General features: G+C 39.1%; 1 protein-coding gene across 1 annotated transcript; it reads right to left on the bottom strand.

The window, feature by feature from the left end:
* Nucleotides 1-1,135: 1,135 nt before the first annotated feature.
* On the bottom strand, nt 1,136-22,932 carry LOC136217736 (uncharacterized). Its single transcript, XM_066004417.1, has 3 exons — nt 22,731-22,932; nt 22,527-22,643; nt 1,136-3,203 (listed from the first exon to the last, which is right to left on the bottom strand). Exon 3 carries the CDS (start codon nt 3,196-3,198, stop codon nt 1,996-1,998), a length of 1,203 nt encoding a protein of 400 aa, XP_065860489.1. The 5' UTR covers nt 3,199-3,203; nt 22,527-22,643; nt 22,731-22,932; the 3' UTR covers nt 1,136-1,995.
* Between the last annotated feature and the right edge of the window lie 1,153 nt (nt 22,933-24,085).

The raw sequence follows: 24,085 nt of genomic DNA, 5'->3' as shown, positions 1-24,085 counted from the left end.
CAGGCTCAGGGGCGAATCCTCTACTCAATCTTCTCGCTGTAACTTCGTAATAGGGATACGGTCGGCCTCTACCAAAATGAAAACTAAACTGGAACAATGTCTAAACGTTACTGAATTTTGTTATTAATTTGTAAACAATGTGTGTACATCATATTGTTTTGAACAGAAATGAAATCTAATCTTTGACTCATTTCTGAGTCAGAGTTTTTGCATAAATTCTATACTAATCTCTTTCTTCTACATATATTCAACTCTCCATCAACTCTTTATTTATAGATGTTGAAGAGTCTTGATTGAAGTGTCGTGTCCGTTGTGAAGAGACGTATCCGTTGCGAAGGATCGTGTCCGTTGCGAAAGGACGTCTTTATCCACCCGAACGAACGCGTTTCTTGGATTTAAACATGTGTTCATTGTACTTGGCAGAATTTCTTCTCTTACCGAGAATGGAAATTCTCTGCCGAGAATGAGGAAGTGATTTTTTAGCCTTCGGACGAAAGGGGGAAGGTGACTGGCGACGCGTGTCGCGACCGAGAATTTTGAGATTCTCGGTCGCGGCCCCCAAATTCTCTACCGAGAATTTTGAGATTCCCTGCCGAGAATGTGCATTTTTCTCTGTTTCTGACTTCGTCTTTGTCCTCGTTTTGGTGTAATTGATCTTTGTTGTTTTTGACTCCTTTTGTAAGGTTTTTCTTCTGTTTTTGAGCTCTTTTCGTTCCTATTTGGATTTTACCAAATATTTATGTACCTTACAAGAAAGAAACATATTCGAGAGTAAAAGTATTCTAAACAGGTATGAATAACATAAATTCGTAGCAATATTGATGTAATTATTGATAATATTTTAGGTATATTTTGGGCTTAACAGAGGGTTAAAGGTACAACAAGGGTTAATAGTTCTAGAGCTAGAAAAACAAAGTTCAAATGGCTTTAGCAAACATGAAATGACTGAGCTTTTTATTCATTCATTATTCTCTTTTTAGGACGTTTTCTTGAGACGTTTTGATTTTAAGAACTGGGGAATGAAGTTCTCCCCTTTTTGTTCGTCTCTTTTCTTTTTTTTCTGTTTTTCTGTTTTTCTTTTTTTTCCTTTTTCCCTTTTTTTTTCTTTTTGGGATAGTGATGCTCATTCACTTTTTAGCCTTTTGGCTTGCTACTATGATGCCATAAACAAAGATAAAGCGCTAGAACGACAAAGGCTCGATGTGAGCTTTGCAAAAACTTAGGGTTAAGTAGCAAACCAAATGATGGTTTGCAAAAATTGGGTTAGAACGAAAGAAAAATCTATAAACTACAAAAATATAGGCTCAAAGGGGCTTCCTAGAGTGGATGAAAAAGAGAAAATAAGGTAAAGAAAAGGGTTAATTCTAATGAGGTTGATTCATCGTTTATCATCTCAAATCATTGCATGTAGGTTCAACACAGTATTAGGTGCAAAAATCTGTAATCTTTCCACAAGTCAAAGCATTCACACAAAAATGTCAAGAAAAAGAGCTTTTTGATGTTCGCTCTTGGGCTCAAATTCAACTCACAATTCTTTGGGTTTCAATTTTGTGTTTACTAGTTTTCCCCAAACTCAAGTTTAACATCACATGCCTTCAATTCTTAAGTTATCTACCTAAGTAATGGTTTTAGCATTTCTTCAAAAGTAGGGTCTAAATGCAAACTTTAGCTCATGCTTTTATAGATACAAGGATTGTGTCCTGCACCTAAACTAGTTGTCATGCAATCTTAGATTCGGTTCTCAGCCCTCAAGGACAAATAACGAAGTTTAGATTCGAAGGAGGATCACGGTTTTAGGTCCTAAACATGCAAAACATAAATAAAACCCGAAAAACGCAAAACTAAACTAGACACGACGCAACAAAAATTTAAAAATTATACAATTTTTGTAAGTTTGTCTACCCCTCCTCCTCACACTAAAAATATGCAATAAGTTCCACATTGCATCACAAACCATAAAGAACAAGTGTAAAAAGTTAGGGTGGAGAAGACAACTTACTGATCAGCCAGGGGAGGTGGCCACTGCATGTTGTAGCGCTCACAGTAGTCTGCCGCTACATATTCAAGGCCCGTGAGCCTTCGGTCCATGTTCTGTTCGAAGGTAGTGAACCGTTGGTCCATTTGTTGAACAGTATTGAAGGTCCGAAGGTTAAGGTCTCTCATTTCTGCCATCATGGTGTTAATGTCGTGGAATTGGGCCTCCGTCCCCGGCCTTTGGTGTTCCGTTTGGTCATCTGCTATTGCAGCTTCTTCTTCCTCAGGTTCGTCGTGCTCTCCCTCTCTTAGTTGTGGTAGGTTTCTTACCCGTTTTCTTGCTCTCCCACTTGAGCTTGCCTCTCCAGATGAGTTCCTGTTCAAAACTGAATGGAAAGTAGATTTTCCCAAAAATGCGGAGTTAAGCAAGGTGGGGTGGAAACCATCTTCCTGAATGTCCAAATCTTTGAATTGGTTATCAAGGAAGTTGGTAACCAAATGTCCAAGGCCAATGGACCCGCGTTTTCTACTTGTTTGGCTTGAAAAGCCTTCAAAGATGGCTTTGATACTATCAACGGGTTTATGGTTGGCAACACACCACAGTATGAGTAATTCTGTCTTTGAGATCTTATTGCTCTCAGTTTTGCCTAACAAGTTGTGAGCCACAAACTTGTGCACAAGGTTTAGCACTGGGTCTAAGAGGTGGATTGGGCTAGCAGTGCGGGAGTCAAATTCTGATAAGCCTGTTAATTGTTCCCAAGCTTTATCTTTTGTCATGGGTTCCTCAAAACCCGAGACTGCCTCTGGATGGTTATAGACTCCCATCAAGGCTGCTAACGTAGTGTCACTGAGACGATAGGGTACACCATTCAGTCTGAAAGAATGCTTACCACACCCCACAGGCAACTCCTTTTTCAAGGTGGTCAGAAATTCTACAGTGAAATTGTAATACACTTGGGTCCTTTTTGTGGCTAGTCTATGCCAACCGTGGAATTTTAGGATTTCATTGAAATCCTTTTCCAGACCTATAGATGCTAGATATTTCTGGTCAACAATGATTAGAGTGGCAAGTTCTTGCCTAGAAAACCAACAATACAATAGCCCCTCTCTCTCATCGACTAGCCCAAAAGGTTGGTTATACTTAGCTTGCAGAGCGTCGCTGAATTCGATGTCAGAGTCGGCTTCATTGTCAACTGTGATCTTGGCCTTGCCTTTCCTTCCCATAGTGCCTGAGAGATAGACCAAACGGACTAGTTAGAATCTCTTCACAAACATAAACATAAACCTCCAAATAACCAATAAATAGGTAAAAACCATAGTTTAGAAACTTAGGGACCAAAACCATAAGCTTTCAGTCCCTAAGTAATTTACCCGTAATTCTTAAATTCGTGCAAGATTAGAGATGCCCAGTGACTAAAATATGTTAAGAATGTGATCTAGAATTCTATTAGCAAGTTATCAACTATAAACTGAATAGTTGAACTTTGAGCTAAAATGGAGATTTTACCCAAATTGAGCAATTTCTCCAAATATTCACAAATTAAGAACAAAAATCATACCCAAATCACATATTGATCATAATGTAACTATATATTGCAAGAATATCAAGAATTAAAAGCAAGTAAAAGGTTATTTGAGAAAAAGATGAAAAACCCAAAACTTAGGTTTTGTCCCAAATCTCAAAAATTAACACCCTAAACTAAAATCTAAACCTAGAAACATGTTAGAAATAAAAAATAGGTAAGAATACATACCTTAGTTGTTGAATTCGGGTTAGTATGGAGGATTTGGGGTTTAGGTTTTGTGAAAAGGAAAAAGAGAAGAAAAGAAAGAAAGAAGAAGTGAATAAAAAAGAAAGAAAGAAAGAAAGAAGAAGATAAGGAAGGGGATGATGAGTCATCCCCTATCCTTATCTTTTTATTTTTTTATTTATGTTTTTTTTTTAAATTTAGAGAGAGTATGGGGTGCAAAGCTTGACAATATATATATAAAAGATATGAATCAAAAACTAACAATCAAACTTAATCAAAACAAAAAGAATGGAAAAAATGCAGAAACAATTGTTCAAGCTTGAAATTAAACCGAGGAGAACTCGATTTCTCCCCCTTACTCAATCCTTTCTCAGGATCTTTGGATTCTTCTCCGTTGTGCTTGGGAGAGAACCCTGTGGCCTTTCCTGCCTGTCCCTATTGATCTGGGCTACCTGATTGCTCAGATCCTTGCAGAAAGCTTCATTGTTGGCAAGCCTAGCCGAGATCTCCTTTAAAAGAGTAACCACCTCGTCAGATTCCTTAGGAGGTTGCATTGGCCCTTGGTTCTGCTGTTGATATGGGGGCATGCCAAGCCCCTGCTCTCTATGTTCCTGAAAAAAACCCGCTGGGAGGTTGATGCGCCTTACGGCAGTCGCACCGCGAGACTCACTAAGGGATAAGTGTACCCCGTCGTTATCAAGTAATAAAATTCTGGAAAGTCCAGGTATCGTCCACAGGATTTATTTCTGCAAGTATCGAGTTACTTGGTTTCAGGTGTTATCTAGGCTTAGGGGGTTTTGAGTAGGTTTTTCTTAAGTTAATCTACTCCTAGGTTGAATTATACTACTCCTAGCTAAGTTATCTGATTCTAACTAAGTTATTCTATGCCTAATTAAGTTACTCTACGCCTAGTTAAGTTAAACTACTCCTAAGTGATCTTTTACCAATGCAATGATCCGAAGGAACATGAAGGGATACGATGATAATGAAAATAGATTGTTTAAGCAATTGAATTAAAACCTAAGTCACTTGTGTCTGAGGCGATTAACCCGACCTATCCTCCGAAAGTCCCTAGTTCGTGATTCCCTTGTAAGGCCGAAACTAGCTCTAAGGCTCAGCAATTTGGGCTTAATCTTCTATAGGGTCGTCAATCCTATAGGCACTGACTAGGTTAGATTCAGCTCGCAATAGGTGCCAACATGATTTTGGGATTATCGAATGAGTTAAACCAATCAGATAAAGCGTAAGACAAAGGTTAAAGCATTAAAACAATTGAATGAATAAAAACCATAATATATATCAAAGATGAAAGTATTGTCACGAAGTTACAATGAGCCTAGGATTCATAACATGTATCAGAGGCTAGACAGAATGTAAAAGAAGAAAAATCCCTTTCAGGGAACCTGTCTACCAATGCAGGCGTCTTCCTAGGACTTAAGGATGAAGCTTGAGCAATCCTCGGTGAACGGAGCTTCGGAGGTGTCTTCAATGGAGGGTTGAAGGATATGGAGGAGGTGGAGAGGATTTCTCAAGATGAAAAACTAAGAAAATTACAAAAGATAAAAGATATCTAATTACATTGGAAAAATCCTATTTATAGGCGTGGCTCGGGCCCTTTTCTTGACCTATTTTCGTGTCCTTATGCAGGTAGGAAGTCATGGGGTCCATCATGGCGTCGTGGAGGCGGAATTGGTCTTTTTGACCAATTCCCGTAGGTCTGCTCGCCGAGCAGGGTGAGCTGCTCGGTGAGCAGGCACTGCTCGTCGCGAGCAGGCACTGCCTGCTCGGCGAGCATGCCACCAGAGGGCCTGCTCGGCGAGCAGGCCCCTGAGGGCCTGTTCGGTGAGCTGGCCTAAAATAGGCCAGTTCGTCGAGCAGTTTAGCCCGATGCGCCCCCGCACGGTCACCGAAATGCCAATAATGTGTCTTTTCGCCCGAACTTATCCCTGCGCATGCATAAAAACTCCATACAACATTAGTCCAAAGGCTAAATTGACCCGCCAATCGCTTATTTTGAGCAAACGCTTCGTTTGGTGCGACTTTTGACGGATCAATTAGCTTCAAAAGATAACGGAATTATAATATGCATGCCATTTTGGCCGTATTTGCCTAAATCGATCATAAAACGAGCCTAAACAACGAAAAGTAAATAAAACATTTCCAATTTCTGACTAACTCACACAAAAGCATTTAAATGCGAGAATTGCTCGCTTATTAACTAAATAACGCTAAAACCCGTCCTAAAACCGTACCCAAAGATAGGGGTTTTTTACCCCTATCAAACCTCCTCGCACTTAAAACTTTACTTGTCCCCAAGTAAACCAAAAAAACTAAACCCGCAAACACAAGCAAGCTAGAAAACCTCCCGGTTTGACTAGGTGCTTGACACAATTTCGAGCATCTGTAATTACATGCATTCGGAAATACAAAGTAGAGACACGATATCCAAAAGCCGCATTTCAATTATCATAGGTCATATGTGTTGGTCCCTGGTAATTAGTTCCAAGGGGGGGTTAGGAACTAATATAACTTTTTCTCGTTTTAATTAAGCTGACTGGAAGTTATTTTGAGAGTTTATTAACTTAGCCTTGGGTCAGCTTGGTGAGATATATCTCAGGACAGCTTTAGTCAGATGTTGACCAAAGTTGTTTTCTTGAGAGTTAGGAATTGACACTCTTGGAGGTCAGCTTCTAACTCAGCACCACTTACTTACTCAAGATCAGCTTAGGCAATTTATATGCTGAGTAAGTAAAGCAAACAACACATGCAATTATAAGAGAGAGTTTAGAGATTACTCAGTATCACTTATCCTGGTTCGGCCTCTCTGCCTACGTCCAGTCCCCAGAGTCCTCCGGGCTTTTTGAATCCAATACTGAGCTCTTTAAAGGTAGAGCACAAACCAATTATAAGGCAGTTGAATATGCAAGAGTACCTTCCTCTATTCATCTACTCAACTCCTACTAAGTGCTACAACCCAGCACCTAGATTTCTCTACCACTGAAATGCTTACAACCAAGCACTCAGCTTTACACTCTCAATATTCCTATTGATCACAGACTTGTTCTTTTTGAACGAAAGAACACTTTAGATGATTACAAATCAATCTAGCATTTACACATAGAATAGAAAAGTTGGTGTAAGATCTTTTTTGTATTTGAGTGCTTTTGAAACTTTCTCTCTTGTATTTTTCTTTCGATGCTTCTGTGTTTTATCCAAGTTTTTAGATTGTCCTTTTATAGACGGAAATCTGTAGATTTGATCGTTTTGAAATGTCTTAACCGTTAACATCAAAACGGCTCTTTTGGGGAACAATTTCTGGACAGCTTCAGACTGCACTGCCATTCCCTTTCTCTGTTTTCTTCAGGCGTCAGGTTTGTCTTCTAGCGTCTGGTTTGTCTGTTTGTGTCAGTTGTCTTTTTTAATAATCCAACGTCTCATGACTCTTGGAATTAGTCTTTTAGTTGTCTTCGAGGTTCCAATTATTGGTGCAGAAGATTGGCAGACTTTGTCTTTTAGTGAACGGATCCTTCATGCTGTCCTGACTGTTACTCAGCTTCGTTTGTTCTTTTCGAATGTTCAACGTTCATGCTGAGTTCCTTCTAGGTCAGCTCCGTTCAGTTTAATCGCTTCTGAAGAAATCTTCAACTTTTAGTCAGCTTCGTTTTGCTTCTGATTTTTACTCCACTCAGCTTCCATTCTGTCATGCTGAGTTCCGTTCTACTCAGCTTCGCTTGTGCTGACTTTTGTCCTGTCTTTACTTTATATATTTTTGCACTCAATATTTAACAAACATATTAGTACAATTAAATCAAAGCATCTAAATTTAATTACCTCTTAATCATGGATGATTTTGTCAAAACAAAATCTTGTGGAAAGGTGTTTCAACAAACTCCCCCATTTTGATGTTGGCAAAATACATAATTACGGAACTCAGTTATAAGTTGCCCCATGATTGATATTTTTGATATGACTCCCCCGTAAGGGTTGCATACATTTTGTCTTAACTTTATTCTAAACCTTCCAAGATCTAATTTAATTAGACTTAAGACATTTGTGTGTACTGACTCAGTTTTGGAAGGATGTTGTCTCGCAGTTTATTTTTAGTGTTAATGTGTTTAACCTTTTTGATTCGTTTGTTCAAACTTGATTAGTCAGATCAGGAAGAAAACTAATACTTGTTATATTGATTTAAGCAATGAAACAAAAAAAAACATATTAACTTAAACAACAAACAACCAAGGATGTAAAGACAGGATATAAAGCTAAGTCTTAAGCTAGAAGCTAAGTCTTAAGCTGGTTTTACTTCTTCTTTCTCTGAGCTGAGAGATCAGCTTGAGCAATGCCTTTTCCTTTGCTTCCAGACGCATTACCTGCAGGCTGAGGCTGAGTTCCTCCTTGACTTGTCTCCCCCGTTTTGCCATCATCGGGTTTGTAGAGGAAAGTTTCATTCCGTGCTGCGGAGGAGAGATACTGAGAGTAGCACTAGAGCCTTTTGGTGCTTTCACCCAAGCCATCAATGACTGGGACACTATCGTCCTAGATATGCCTAGGAACCCGAAGAGAGCTGCTGATCATGCTGAGGAGGCATTCATGAGATTTTCTCAGGCAGGTGAGTGAGCTTGTGATCTGACCAAAAGCTTGATGGAACAGTTTTAGCAGAGCAGAATCATAAAACATGCGCTGGCCATTGTTGATGCGCATTGCCTTCATGATAGCTTGTGAAAAGCTCATGAGTTCAGTGTTGGAGATGGGATCAACATCCATCTGGGCTCTATCGATGTTGAGTAGTCTGACTGCTTCACTTAATTGGTCAATAGTACACTAAGAAGAGGAGGATACTAAATCACGTGTACTGGTCAGCTCAGTATGAAGCTGGGTGAAACATTTTTGAAGTTCGGCAGAGGTGGAAAACTCAGCATTGCCGGGTGAACTTAATTTGGTCAGCTCAGCATTCAATTTGGTAAAACAGTCTTGCAATTCAGCAGACGTAACAGACTCAGGATTGGCAGTTGCGCTAGAGGTGGTCAGTTCCGCTGTTAGCTTAACAAAATAGTTTTGAAGCTCAGTGGAAGTGACATACCCTGGATTGACTTCTGATAGTTGGTGAATTTTGCCTTCAAGCGAATTCATATGGGTGGCCATTGTAAGCACTAGCTCAGTCAGTTTTGCTATTTGCTCTTGATTCGGTTGCTGAGTTTGAACCGCAGTGATAATGCTAACCAGATCTTTTAGTCCTCGAAGTTCATTCAGAAGCTGAGTAATACCTGACAGGTGGGAGGACTCAGCTTGAGTAGATTGGTGACCATCAGCTTGAGTAGTATGGAAATCTTGAAGCAAGGACTGAGCAGAAGCAATGACACATCAGCCAGACTCAGTAGCATTCAAGTATGCAAACTTAGCAGTATTGGACTCAGAGGCTGGTACAGAATTTGATGGTGGTGGAGGAGTTGGTTCTCTACCAGATTGAGTACCTTGATTGGTACCTGGACCTTGATGGGTGTCTGGATGAGCTGAGTTATCAACAGGTTGTGTTGGAGGTGGAGTTGAGGCATGAGTTGGCTCAACTGGAGTAGCTTGAATTGGATCTGCAGGGTTTTTGGCTTGTTCCTCATTCTGAGTAACAGAGGCTTGCTTTTCCACTGGATTTTCTGGTGGTGTCTCAGTTTCATTGGAGAAGTACTGGAACTGGATTGTAGAGAGGTCAGTTTCAGGCTCATCAATGGGAAATTCATCCATGAGATCAATTTGCTTTTGCGCTTTCTTTTTGAGTCTTCGCCGTGTTTCAGCACTTGGCGGTGAATGGTCAGTTCGAATACCTTCACTGGACTCAGTAGCAACTGTCTCCTCTTCTACAAGTTGCTCAATATGACCCTCAACAACATTACTTTCTTTCTTTCTGTGCTCAGCATCATCCTGAGATTCTTCAACATTGGGATATTCTTCCTGCTCAGTATTAACTTCTTGGTGCTCAACATGTTGCTCAGTTTCTTCCACAGCTTCCTTTTCTTGGTCAGTTCCATGACCTTCAGGTTGACTAGAGGCTAGTGGGACAGCTTCCACTATCTTTAAGGAGTTACCCTTTTTCCTTTTCTTTAAAGGGGATTCTGAAGTTTCTTCGTCCTCATCCTCAGGCTCTTCTCGCCTCTTTCTTTTCTCAGCTAACTCAGCTTGCTCTTTAGCCTTATCAGCTTTAGCTTTTTCTTTTGATGAAAGCCTTATTTTCTTTAGGACAGCATGGATGTCTTTGGAGCAGGTTTCTACAGCCTTTCTCTTCTTCCTCCTCTCAGGCTGAGCTGTCTCAGGTGACTCAGCATGAGCCTCAACATCTTTTGCAGGCTCAGCTTCAGGCTCAATTTCTTGTTGCTCAGCTTCTTCATTTTCCTCAGCATCTCCAGCTCCTTCATATCCCTTCAAGGGTTGATTATACAATAGTCCATCCAGTAGGACTGCAGTGATTTCACTTCCCAATGTGCTTGTTTCATTCACCGTCTCTATTTGCTTGTCCTGTATAATTTTTGTAATGAGTGAGCCCAAGCGGAGTTTCTTACCACTTCGTTGAAACGCTCCAACTAGAAAGACGGGAAGATTAAACAGAGTGCAGGTCAACATGTGCCAGATGAAGCACTGTTCGAAGTTTGATGCAGATGAAGCTGAGATGAGTTTGGGGAAGATAAAGTTGGTCAGCATGAAGTGGACCATCTTTTGTTCTTTACCCATACAGGTGCTGGGTATTTCACCCTTATGATCTTTGGGTTTACAGAACCCCTTGAGCTTCTCAGTTGTGGCTTTTGGTATTTTCTCCTTTGTCGTTCTAAATTGAATTCCTTCGTCTGGTAAATCTAGCAATGTGGCTAGATAGGCAGGGGTTACGATGATTTTCTGACCTTTAACAGTGGTCTCCAAATAGTCAGAGTCATCTGCATCAACACGTAGATTCGAGTAGAATTCCCGTACTAACCTGGGATAGGTTGTTCCTGAAAGAGAGAAGAGACCTTTCCACTTGTTCTTCTCGATCGATTCACAGAATGGTTTCTCAGACGAGACAAAACTTGGAGAAAACCATCGGCTTTTTAAAACCTCCAGATTGTTGACCTTTGAGTGTACCTTGATCATCTTCCTTTCTATTTCCGTCGAAGGACCCGCGTGGTCAGTGGGTTTGTCTGTGATTTGAGTTTTAGGGGTTTTGTTTTTGCCGGAAGCCATTTTTGAAGGTTTTGAAGTTCTTGGAGAGAAAGAAGTTTGATTTCAGGAGATTACAGGCGTAAGAAATGAAGAGTGGGGATTCTTCCACTTTTTATATAAATTTACGACGTCCCTTAATCATTAACTAGCCGTTTTTACCTAGGGACGTTCAACCGACAAAAATTCTGTCAATTATGACATCTTCGGCGCATGGGATTTGCCATTAATGTGCGTCTTCCCAAGGTGCCAGAGGTTACACGTGTAGGTTCACTTTACGCGAGTGGGTTTTTACTAGGTTTTGCTAGAATTCGAAGCATCCACGATATTGAGTGCCTAACTTTTGTGAAGATAATTTCTCTATCTCAACATACATTACTCACTCAGCATGTGCATTTACTCAGCATAGAGTGATTACTCAATATGTTTATCTACTCAGCATAGGATGTTTACTTCAGGTTTTATGCCTACTTAGTATCATTACTCAATATATATGTCAATTCAGCATAGGGTGGCTTTTTCATTTTCAAGCTTAGTAAGGAGTAGATATTTTACTCAACATGGCATTTGCACAATTATTCAAAGTTCCACTCATATGACACTTATTCAATACAGATTTAGTTAGAGTGGATTTGACATACCAATTGCTTCCCTTAGTGTGTAGAATTGTTCTCGTGCCAAGGGCTTTGTGAAGATATCTGCAAGCTGATCATTTGTTGGCACATAGGTCAGCTTGATCTCATCTTTTAGTACATGGTCTCTGATGAAGTGATGCCTTATGCTAACATGCTTCATCCTGCTGTGTTGGACTGGATTTTTAGATAGATCAATGGCACTTTTGTTGTCGCATTTGATCTCTATTGTCTTTGTTTTGACTCTGTAATCCTCAAGCTGTTGTTTTATCCATAGGACTTGTGCAACACAGCTTCCAGCAGCCACGTACTCAGCTTCAGTTATAGACAGAGCTACGGATGATTGCTTCTTGCTGAACCAAGATACTAGACAGCTTCCAAGGAAATGACATCCTCCTGAAGTACTCTTCTGTTCTAGCTTATCTCATCCATAGTCAGCATCAGTATATCCAATGAGTGTGAAGTCATTTGAGGTTGGATACCATAGACCTGCATCAACTGAGCTTTGCAAGTATCTAAAAATTCTTTTTACAGCAGTTAGATGAGATTCCCTGGTGTCAGCTTGATATCTAGCACAATAGCATACTGAGTATTGAATGTCTGGTCTACTGACAGTGAGATAGAGTAAGGAACCTATCATACCTCGATAGAGTTTACTATCAACTGACTTACTCTTCTCATCCTTGCATAGGACAGTATCAGTACCCATGGGGGATGATATTGGTTTGCAATCTACCATGCTGAATTTCTTTAACATTTCCTTGGTGTACTTAGACTGACTTATAAAGATGCCATTCTTTCCTTGCTTGATTTGAAGTCCAAGGAAGAAGTTGAGTTCACCCATCATGGACATTTCGAACTCAGTTTGCATCTGTTGTCTAAATTCTTTGCACAAGGATTCGTCAGTAGCACCAAAAATGATATCATCAACATATATCTGTGCAAGTAGGGTATGTTTACCCTTTTTCTTAATAAACAAGGTTGTGTCAGCTTTTCCCCTGACATAGTTCCTGGTCAGCAGGAAGTTGGTCAACCTTTCATACCATGCTCTTGGAGCTTGCTTTAGGCCATACAGGGCCTTTTTGAGTTTATAAACGTGGTTTGGAAATTTTGGATCTTCAAACCCAGGAGGTTGATTAACATATACCTCTTCGTTTATAAAGCCATTAAGAAATGCACTTTTCACATCCATTTGATATAGTTTAAAATTCATGTAACTGACATAGGCACACAGTATACGTATAGCTTCTAATCTAGCAACAGGAGCAAATGTTTCTCCATAGTCTATACCCTCTTGCTGACTATAGCCTTGGGCTACAAGTCGAGCTTTGTTTCTAATCACATTTCCATGCTCATCTAGCTTATTTCTAAAGACCCACTTGGTTCCTATGGGCTTTTGATTCCTAGGTTTAGGTACTAAATCCCATACCTCATTTCTGGTAAATTGGTCAAGCTCTTCTTGCATAGCATTGATCCAATATTCATCTTGCTCAGCATCAGCAAAGTTCTTTGGCTCATGTATTGAGACGAATGCAACATTGCTGAGGTATTTTCTAAGCTGATCTCTGGTCATTAATTTGTTGTTGGCGGCATCAAGAATGGCTTGTTCTGTATGTCCTCTTAGGATCTTTATTTCCTTGGGCAATGTTGAGTTGTTTGGAAGAGGTGTTTCTACAATCTCTACAGGAATAGATTGGTTAGCAAATGATATTTCTATTTCTTGCTTACCTTGGGTCAGCTCCTGTATAGTTGACACAGAGGCTTCTGGTTGATCAGCAGAAGCTGAGCCTGGTTTATCTTCTTCAGGCTGAGCTGACTTACCTGTAGGGTCAGTTTCATCAAACTCAACATGTACAGACTCTTCTACAACCTGAGTTCTTTTGTTAAATACTCTATATGCTTTACTGTTTGTTGAGTACCCTAAAAAGATCGCCTCGTCAGCTTTAGTATCAAATTTAGCAAGGTTGTCTTTTGTATTGAGTATAAAGCATTTACACCCAAAGGCACGAAAGTATCCAATGTTGGGCTTTCGACCTTTCCAAAGTTCATATGGGGTTTTCTTAAGTATAGGTCTAACTAGAGCCCTATTCAGTATGTAACATGCTGTGTGAACAGCTTCACCCCAGAAGTACTTTGGAAGCCTATTTTCACTCAGCATCGTCCTAGCTATTTCGACAATGGTTCTATTTTTCCTTTCAACGACCCCATTTTGTTGAGGTGTTCTAGGAGCAGAGAAGTTGTGGTCAATACCACTGGTTTCACAGAATTCATCAAACTGTTGGTTTTTGAATTCTCCACCATTGTCGCTTCTAATGTGAGCTACTCTTAGGTCTTTGTCATTTTCAAGCTTTTTGATCAATGTGGTAAACATCTCAAAGGTTTCATCCTTGCTACTCAGCAAGATGATCCAAGTGTACCGAGAGAAATCATCTACAATAACCAAGGAAAATTTCTTACCTCCCAAGCTGAGTGGCTGGATAGGTCCGAAAAGATCCAAGTGTAGTAATTCCAATGGTCTTTTGGTTGAGACAATATTTTTGCTATAAAATGACTTTTTAGTTTGTTTGCCTTGCTGACAAGCTTTACACAGTTGATCTTTTTCAAACTTTAATTTGGGTAATCCCTCGACTAATTTCTTTCTAGCTAATTTGGCAAGAAGATCCATGCTGACATGCCCAAGTCTTCTATGCCATAGCCAGGAATTGTCCTCTTTAGACACTAAGCATATGTTTTTAGAAGATTGTTTTTCTAAGTTTAACATATATACATTTTCTACACGAGGGGCAGTTAAAATTAACTCATTTGTATTTTCCTCGAGTATTTGACACTTAGTATCATCAAATACAACCCTTCTGCCGCTCTTGCAAAGCTGGGCTACACTCAGCAGATTGTATTTGAGACCTTTAACTAAGGAGACAGACTCAATAGTTGGGTTACCTCCGATAGTACCTGAGCCGACTATCTTACCCTTCTTGTTTCTCCAAAGCGTACACTTCCACCTCGTTTAAGCTCTAGTGTGATGAACTGAGTTTCATCACCTGTCATATGCCTTGAGCATGCGCTGTCTATATACCATAGTTTTGACTTCTCCACGCATGTCAAGCTGACCTGCAGTTTAAACTATTCATTTTTAGGTACCCAATTTCTTTTGGGTCCTTTCTTGTTAGTATAAGCAGGTGCAAAATCATATTTTAACTTGTGACGGCATACTTTTATGGTGTGGCCTGGCTTACCACAGAAATCACAAAAAGGTACCCTTTGTGGGTTGAACTGAGTATAGTCAGCATTATTGTGTTGGGCATGCCAACATACTTTTGTGGTATGCCCTTTTCTTCCGCAGAAGTCACATTAGACAGTCCGCTTGTTATGCCAACACACATCCTTTGTGTGTCCCCTTTTTCCACAACACTCACATTGAGTAACTTGCTTATGCTGACTAGTATTTGCGTACTCAGCATGGGCTTTATTTCTTTTTGAGCCCTTCTCTTGACTCTGTAATGTTGTGATATCCTTTCTAAGTTTCTTTGACTCAGATTGAACCTCCGTAACAAACTTATGTAAGATTTGCATGTTGGTATGCAAGTTAGAGTTGTCCTGGAGAAGATATCAGAGGTCACTCAGCTTGACCTCTTCAATCTCATCACAGCGCCTGCTGAGTGCCTTAATCTTTTTGTTACACTTCTTAGTTAGTGTATATAAGTCACTCAGGGCATTTACCATTTCGTTTCTAAGCAAAAGTAAGGATGTTACCTCATTGTTGTGATTCTCCTGGTCAGTTTCATCAGAGAGGTCAGCATGCTCGGATTGGGATTGGTCAGCTCCATCATCTGCCATAAAACATATGTTGGCCGTTTCATTTTGCTCAGCTTCAGATGATGTTGACTCATCACTGTCACTCCATGTGGCTACCATAGCCTTTTTGCTTCCCTTCTTCTCTTTCTTGAGGTTGGGACAGCTTGACTTGATGTGCCCAGTTTGATGACACTCAAAACATGTGACAGACTTCGAGCTGTCCTTCTTGTACTTGTCACTTGACTCAGCTTTATACTTATCATTTCTTCTAAATGACCTTTTGCTGTTTCTATCATTTCTCCTGAACAACTTTTTCATCTTTCTGGTGAACATGGCCAATTCCTCATCATCAGTTGACTCCGCTTCAGTTGAGTCAGCTTTCATGAAAAATGACTTTTGTTTCTTGTCTTCTGATTTTTCTTTCTCTTTGGCTTCAAAGTTTTTCATAGAGATTTCATGGGTCAGCAGGGATCCGATCAACTCATCATATTTGTAGGTAGTCAAGTCTTGGGCTTCTTCTACAGCTGTTTTCTTTGCTTGCCAGCTCTTGGGCAGACTTCTCAGAATTTTCTTCACCTGTTCTTCTTCAGTGAAGTTCTTTCCAAGCCTTTTTAGCTCATTTATAATGTTTGTGAACCTTGCGTTCATTTCTGAGATGTCTTCATTCTCCTTCATTTCAAACAGCTCGTAGAGTCTCATATGTTGATTGACTTTAGACTCCTTAACTTTGCTTGTGCCTTCATAGGTTACTTCAAGCTTCTTCCAAATCTCCTGTGCTGACTCGCAACCTGAGATCTTATTGTATTCTGCAGCATCTAACGCACAGTGAAGCATGTTTATAGCCGAAACATTATTTTCTAATTTTCTGAGGTCATCCTCTGTCCACTCAGCCTCACTTTTAACAATATTCTCATCGTTAACAGTTTTGTATGGCACATGTGGACCTTGAACAATTGCAAGCCATGCACTCATGTTTGTGGCTTGAATAAAGTTTTTCATCCTATTCTTCCAAAATGTATAATTAGATCCAAAGAATAGGGGAGGTCTAGTGATTGATAGTCCCTCAGGGAGTATCTGTGTTATTTGGTTTCCTGGAAGAAACCGAGTGCTATTCTCACCCATTTTTAGGGATCAGCTCAAGATTGTTAAATCTTTGAGTAGTGAGCTTAGGCTCTGATACCACTTGTTGGTCCCTGGTAATTAGTTCCAAGGGGGGGGGGGGTTAGGAACTAATATAACTTTTTCTCGTTTTAATTAAGCTGACTGGAAGTTATTTTGAGAGTTTATTAACTTAGCCGTGGGTCAGCTTGGTGAGATATATCTCAGGACAGCTTTAGTCAGATGTTGACCAAAGTTACAAAAACAATTAAACTAAGTAATTAGTTCAACAAATCTATCGATACGTCACCCCCTTGGAAATCCAAAAGTTCCGTTGTTTGTCCTTAAAATAAAAAACGTTCAAATACAAAGGATCGATCTAATTAAGAAGTTTAGGTCTTGTTTCCGAAACTAGGGAGTTTATTCATAGTCAAGGTTTGCACTTAACAAAAGCAACGAGTCCAAACCCACGAGTTATCTCCATAGTGAAATTTAAAAAGGCAATAAAAACGGGATTTTTTGAAAATTTTATGAGAACTTGAAAGTACACAATTAAAACCGAAATCAATGTGAGGTACTTTGAGCCTAAAAGAGTTCGCATGAGAACTTTATTTTTCTTCACAGCATTTTGAGGGATTTTGCTTCACTCAGTTCATAGAATTTGCATTAAATACCGAGTTAAGTACATTTGTTTTGGTAAAGAGGGCAATAGATGATAAAACGGACCCACTTAGGCTAATTCTTTCTTAATTATTTTCTTCGTTTTTCATATACCTTTAGGAAGCCCCATCGAGCCTATTAACCAACTTCTTTGTTAACACCCATTTAACATTTAACCCTTTTTCCTCTTGTCCGAATATCAAATAAAATCAAATGCATCGAAAAACCCAAAATAAGCAAAGCTTCTAGCAAAGAAAATACGAGTAATCTTTGAAATCGTTTTTGTGCCACTCTCGGATAAAAAGAAAGGAAAAATAAAAATCAAGTAAAAATAGGCATTCTCAAGTTCCACTCGAGCAATTTCAAAACCCATCTTTCGTACTTGCAAGAACAAATCAATAAAAAGATGCAGTCACCAAAGTCGGTATTCGGACTCGAGTTCCTAAAAATTAACCCCTCACCACTAAACAAGCCCACCTACATTACAAACCCCCTCCGGGTTCATTTTTAATATTGTCCAACCATAATATAGATGGAAAAACTCGGATGAACATGCAAACTCGGGATGACTTTGAGTAAGTACAAAGAGGAGCGTATAAACACCACCCTACCAAAACATTGAGTGATAAGAGTGAAATACCTTGGTCAAATACAATTAAGTTCTCAAAGAATGATCAATCCCCGTTAATATTGCCTATTAAGTTTGATCATGGAGGTTTCAAATAAGTTATGGTCACTCGTCCGTTTACGTAAGTGCTCATTGAAAACTTTTCATAAACCTTGGTTTTGAAATCACGCACTTGGTTAAACCAACCGGAGGTTTGCTTCTTAATTGTCTCAATCCCTTGTCTTTCGACTTTCTTTACTTGAGGACAAGTAAAACTTTAAAGTCCAAGGAGGTTGATAGGGACATTTTGTCCCTATCTTTTAGCGTGATTTACGGTTTATTTTTGAGCTAATAATTAAGTTTAATTACAAAAATAATAAAATAAAAATAAAACTTGTACTTTTGATAATTTTTCCTACTTTTTTATTAATTTCAGAAAAATAAAACGTCACGTAACTTCGGTGTTCGTAGTCGTATTTTGCAGGTACGAGATTATCTCACAAATAAAGGAAGAATTCGAATTTCAAGCCACACGGGGTGTAGAACACACCACGCCACGCGTGACACGTCATCACTGTACAATTCCTAGTGATCCACGGCAGTCAACCTGTGCATTCCCATAAGTCAACAGAAACCACGTGGAGCGTACCCCGTAGCACGCCACGCGTGCAAAGTGTGAAATAATGAACAAAATCTCAGAGACTCAACCACACAGGGCGTCCCCAAATTTGGGCGGAGCGTGAAGGAGCAAAGGTGAAATCTTGAGATCCAGAGACTCAACCACGCGGGGCGTACCCTGGTCTACATGGGGCGTGGTTGAGTCAACTCTTCTACATCCAGTCCACGCGTAAGAGAAATCTTCAACGGAATGGGCAATTGTCAGACACGCGGGGCGTGCCATGTGAAAACTGCAACAACAATGTGAAATCATCCAAGTAACTTGTGTATTATGATTTTACCCCCGAACTTGATGTGTATAAATAAGAGTGATTAGCACTCATTTCATTCATTCAGAATTTATGTAATAAAACTCTACCACCTTAAGAGCTTGTACGTTTATTCCGTCACTCTGTCGAAGTTCCGTTCCATGCTCTTCCACCAAGCTCGAGAGTTCCACCTCTAAGTCATACGAGACGGCCTTGAGTCTGGTTAGCTAGTTTCCAAGGGCAGATTCCTCTTTCCTTCTTACTTGCTAATTAGCTTGCACTCTTCCTATGTACTAGGCTTAGTTGTATTCTGCATTTACACGTTCCATATTTATAATATATGATTTTCAATTTCTGTTTCTCTATACATATTGATACTTATTACTTGTTTTGATATTCGTAATTGATTATTGTGTAGGGGGTGCGATTCCCGATACCTTTTGGGAGCCATATAGGAGTTGCCTTACCGGAATTGACAACTCCAAAACCGTAGGAATTGACAAGCCACGGAACTTACGGGCCTTAATTTCTGATCCCTCACATTAGACATGTCTTTAGGAGGAACCACGTAGTCTAAGTACTTCACGGGTCGGTCAGTCTACACATAATCATCTTTGCAAGAGTAAATTATCATTCGTATATGTTCAAAATTATTGTTTATTATATTTTATAACTTATCGTCACTTGTATCACTTCTTTAGAGTTTGAATTATATAAATCTGTTTCACTATAGTTTAGGAGTAGTTTGTAGTTGTCACCCAAACCAAACTAAAGTATTCACCGCTTAGATAACGAATAGAACCGAGTAGTTTAATACTTGTAGATATAAATCACGCGGATTCGCTACCCGGTCTTAACCAGATTATTACTTGATATGATGGGGTACACTTGCCCCTACGTAGCGTCTAGTAGAATAAAAGCACGTAGAAAGATCATAATAGTAACACATATAATAACTTATTCACCGCTCTACCTCACGCTTCCCATCAGGATCCTCAGCTTACTTCCTCACGAAGGAAATCACCAACAACCCTGACAATCCGTAGATGTACCTTTGTACTAATTGTCTGGGAATTTTACCTATCTTACCCTTTTATTTTGTGCCTTGGTGTAACCCTAAGAGGGGTATTTCTTGTCATTTCGGGTGTTATTTAAACCCCCATTTTGTAAGGATGAGGTAACTTTTAATCAATCAACAAACTTTCTCTTTGAGAATTCAAGGTTTATACCTTAATCTTGGGATTCACTCTTTCTAGTTTAGCTAGAGAAGAACTTCTTTGTGGGTTTACGATTAAAACCTTCACTTATCACTTTCAATCTGTATCAGTTGGTATCAGAGCCAATCGTTTCCTGACTCGAAACTTCTTTTGGCAATGGTTCAACCTCGACAACCGCCAGATTCCATGGACGCTGGTGACTAGAGATATGAAGAGCTGAGGGAGCACCTTGCAGAGCAGATCCAAGACAGCATTGAGGGGCAGAGGCAAACTAATCAACGGTTCCATGAGTTATCCACTTCCCTGGAGAACTTCAAACTAGAGGTTCTAGCCTTGATTAGACCAGCCACCAGAGAGTCAAACCAGAGGATGGAAGGATTCCCTGAACAACAGCCCCAAAGGCAGCCCACACCACCACAGTCACCCCCACTCATACTCCCCTTGGAAAATGTGCCGCCTCCATAGATGGATCCTAGGGGTCCTAAGCTAAGAAGACCCAACTATGTCCTTATACATAATGCAGATAGTGGTAGTGATGATTTTGAGGGTATTAGGGATGATGACACCTTTAGAAATATAAGGGATGTTGGCCCCATGGGCAACCGACATGTGGGTGTTGCTAGGGCAAACCCATGCCTAGGGAACTTTGATAGAGACGATGCTTTTAAGCTAAAAATAGACTTACCATCCTTCGGAGGTGAGTTAGATATAGAAGGGTTCCTAGATTGGTTATCTGAAGTTGAGCGTTTCTTTGAGTATGCTGCGATTGCTGATGAAAGGAAAGTGAGGCTGGTTTTATTTCACTTTCGCCAATTATTTTGTTTTCACTTTTGTTTTAGCACTTTAATTACTTTTTATGTCTTTTTAGTCATTTTTAGTTAAATAATGCCAACTTAACATGTACCTAAGCTTTCACTTAATATTTTTGGCTAAATTGATTCACCAAATGTCACTATGAAATAGTCTGACACTTAAATTTAAAGTTTGGTGAATCAATTCAGCCCTCCGACTAATGTTTGTTGGAGTTTAGTGCGTTTTTGCAGGTCAAATGCGGAAAAGACAACGTCGTCGGACGTTGAAGTAGTGTTTCGAAGCCCCCTGTGGCTAGCTCGGTGAGCTAGACCCGAGAATCAGTCTCACTCCGGATTTTGAGTGTAACATTAACTTATATCTGGGAAGCCTACTTTTAGCATATATATATATATATATATATATATATATAATATATATATATATATATATATATATAGTCTTCCCTTTCAATTGTATTTGATATCTTTTGCCTATGTAATTTAGTCTTCCCCTACCTTGAGAATCCATATGAAATTCATCCATCTGCCATTAAAGCTTCAAGCTCCATCTCCAGCTTTCAAGGATTCCCAAGGTTGCATCCTCCAATCTCAGAAAAACGGTTGCTTAGTCGACAGGTTCCTAAAAAGGGATTTCTACTCTCTTTAGTTATCTGTTTGCTTTAGATCCTTCCTATGTATTATGCGTTGGTTGTATTCATCTGTGCCAATCATTCTTCATCTTTAAATAAGTTTTCAATATTTTGATTTCTCAATTGATTTATCTATCTGTTTGTTTATGCTTTGCTTAATTGGGTTATATCATTAAAAAGTCTAAATATTAGCTAGGTTCATATTGCGAGTCAAATTTGATTCTCTATAATCAAAGAACCTATGAAATTGACGACTTCATAGTTGGTAAGATCCAAATTCGTGAACCTTAGAGCTACTTCGACCTGTAACAAAAGAATTACGGACTAGGGACCCTAGCAGCATAAGTAGGTTTAATCAGCTTAGGCTAAACCAACTCATATTAGGTTATTGATTAATTGTTAAATTAGGTTGAAATTTATATTATCGTATCATTCCATTCCCTGCTTAATTAAATTTCCTGGCTTAAGATCACTTTAGGAGTAGATTAACTTAATTACAACTATCAATCTATCTTTCCACTGCCTAGATAACATTAGAAGCCTAGTAGTTTGGTACTTGCGTTATAAATCATGTGGATTCGATACCTGGACTTGTCCAGATTATTACTTGATAACGACAGGGTACAATTATCCCTTAGTGAGCCCTTGAGCGTCAGCTCGGGGCGCATCAGTGTACAACGTTTATCCCATTTCACACTTTGGTGTACAACCTTCATTTTGTCTCACTAATATGTATGACCTTATAGGTGACCTCACACTATGGTATACAACAGGTAAAAATGATCGGTCAATACGAAGTTAGCACGCCACTTCAACAGTTTGACCGGTTTAAAAGTAAACAATTGACCCACCTAATATGAAATAACTTTTATGCCCTTCTTCCTCCTTTCCCACTATCCTCATTTCCAACTCTACCTTTCCCTCTCTAAAACTAGCCTCACTCCTCTCACTATCTTTCCCTTTGTCTCTCTAACTCCTCCCTATCTACCTTAGTTATGTGTCGAATAACAAACACCTAAAGCAATTTCCATAACCTCAGATCGATGTAGAGAGAGATTCACAGTTTCAATTGATTTTAGAGAAAAGGGAGAGCCTCCTTAGACAGTACAAATAGACCAAGAACCCTCATTGTCCTCTTGACAGCCAAGAGATTTAAAACTGACGATATAAGGTTTGTTAAACAAAAACTACCCAAACAAAAGACAAATTGAACCATACAAAACCAAACAGCATAAAAAGAAGACCAAACCTGATGAAAATACTTTATAATGAAGCCACTGTTGTTGATATTCCCATCTACATCACTTGATACTCATTTCACTACTTGATTTTCCACCTATTGTACTCTCGACACCTCCATCTCCTCCTGATAATCCCATCACTCTAATTACGATTTCCACTTTTATCTTCACAATTGAAAAATCTTTTTCGGATATTTAAAATCGTTAGTTACCTTGTTTTTCTCTTAATTTTACTGCCACAGTGACCGCTACAAAAACTTGAGGGCTATTTTTAAATAATTTTTTCTTGATAGTGTGTCAGTGTTTCTCTCACTAGAGGACAACATAGAGCATTCATTAATGAAACTGTTAGCTTAGAAGGAAGATAAGAGTCATGTATATTGTTATGGGTTAAATTTTAAAATTGGATTTAGCTCAAGTGAGAGATGTTGGAGAATGTGTGTCCTAAACAATCTGTTTTAGGATATGTCATTTAATAAATATTGTTTGATTTAACATAATTATGAATTACTATTACAAGGCTAGAGTGGTTTATCATACCATTCGGAATTCAAGTCCTATTTATAGAGTCGACCAACTCTATTTGTATGTATGTATCTGAGTATGATTTAAACCGTTTTTCTGATTTTTATGACGCAACCTTATTTTTTTGGGCCATGTGTCTATACGACAAATTTTTTGGTCACTCAACTCGATTTTTTAAATAAAGCCGACTCGGCTCTATTTTGATTGAAAATGGAGGCGATAAATAGGAAATAGAGCTACGAAAGCCGAAAAAATCAGAAATAAATTGTAAATGCATTTTCATTATGAATTAAAGGGGGTCGTAACTTGGTTTTTTGAAAAATGAATCAAAAAAAATTCGAGCTCTCTCCTATTCCGGTCTATGAAGGAAAACACAGTGTTTCAAGACCTTTTAAAAAATCAAGAAAATTTTGAGAAAATCAATAAAAATATTCTGTTGAGATATGAAGTGATATCTTCTTAAAATAAAATTGCTGAAATATTGAAATTACGTTTGTGATGGTTTATGAGGATGAAACTTCGTCAGGAATTTGGATCTTGGCTCCTTCGATCAAATCAATCGCTAAGGTGTAATTGAATTCATCACAGAAACCGGACGAAAATCCATGCTCATAAGCACTAAGGCAAGATTGTTTACTCTATTTAAGGTATATTTCAGACATGCATGTTGTGTCTTCTAATGTTTATAAGAACAGGAACGAGACGACTAACACTTTAACAAAGTTTATATTTTGACTGAAGGTTTTAACTGGTGAAACGCAACTTGTGATTTTTATAATTCTTTTATTAGTGATAATTAGGGATGGCAACGGGTACTCTACCCGCGGGTATCCGGCACTACCCGACCCTAATGGGACTACCCGTACCCTGTATAAAAGGGTATGGGATCAAAATCATTACCCGTTAGGGTAATGGGACGGGTATGGGAAGACCCCCTAGGGTACCCGATACCCGTTACCCGTCATAAATTTTTTATATATTAAAAAATATTATTGTGTTTTAGATGTAAGATGCGAGATTTGAATACTAAACTTTTGTTCTT

This window comes from Euphorbia lathyris, chromosome 1 (assembly GCF_963576675.1).
Source record: "Euphorbia lathyris chromosome 1, ddEupLath1.1, whole genome shotgun sequence".
Taxonomy (NCBI): Eukaryota; Viridiplantae; Streptophyta; class Magnoliopsida; order Malpighiales; family Euphorbiaceae; genus Euphorbia; species Euphorbia lathyris.
Note: the sequence above shows the minus strand (reverse complement) of the source record. Positions and strands in the feature narration are given on the sequence as shown.

Excerpts from the sequence above, each read along its gene's own strand:
- LOC136217736 (XM_066004417.1), bottom strand. The coding sequence starts at position 3,198 with ATGGGAAGGAAAGGCAAGGCCAAGATCACAGTTGACAATGAAGCCGAC.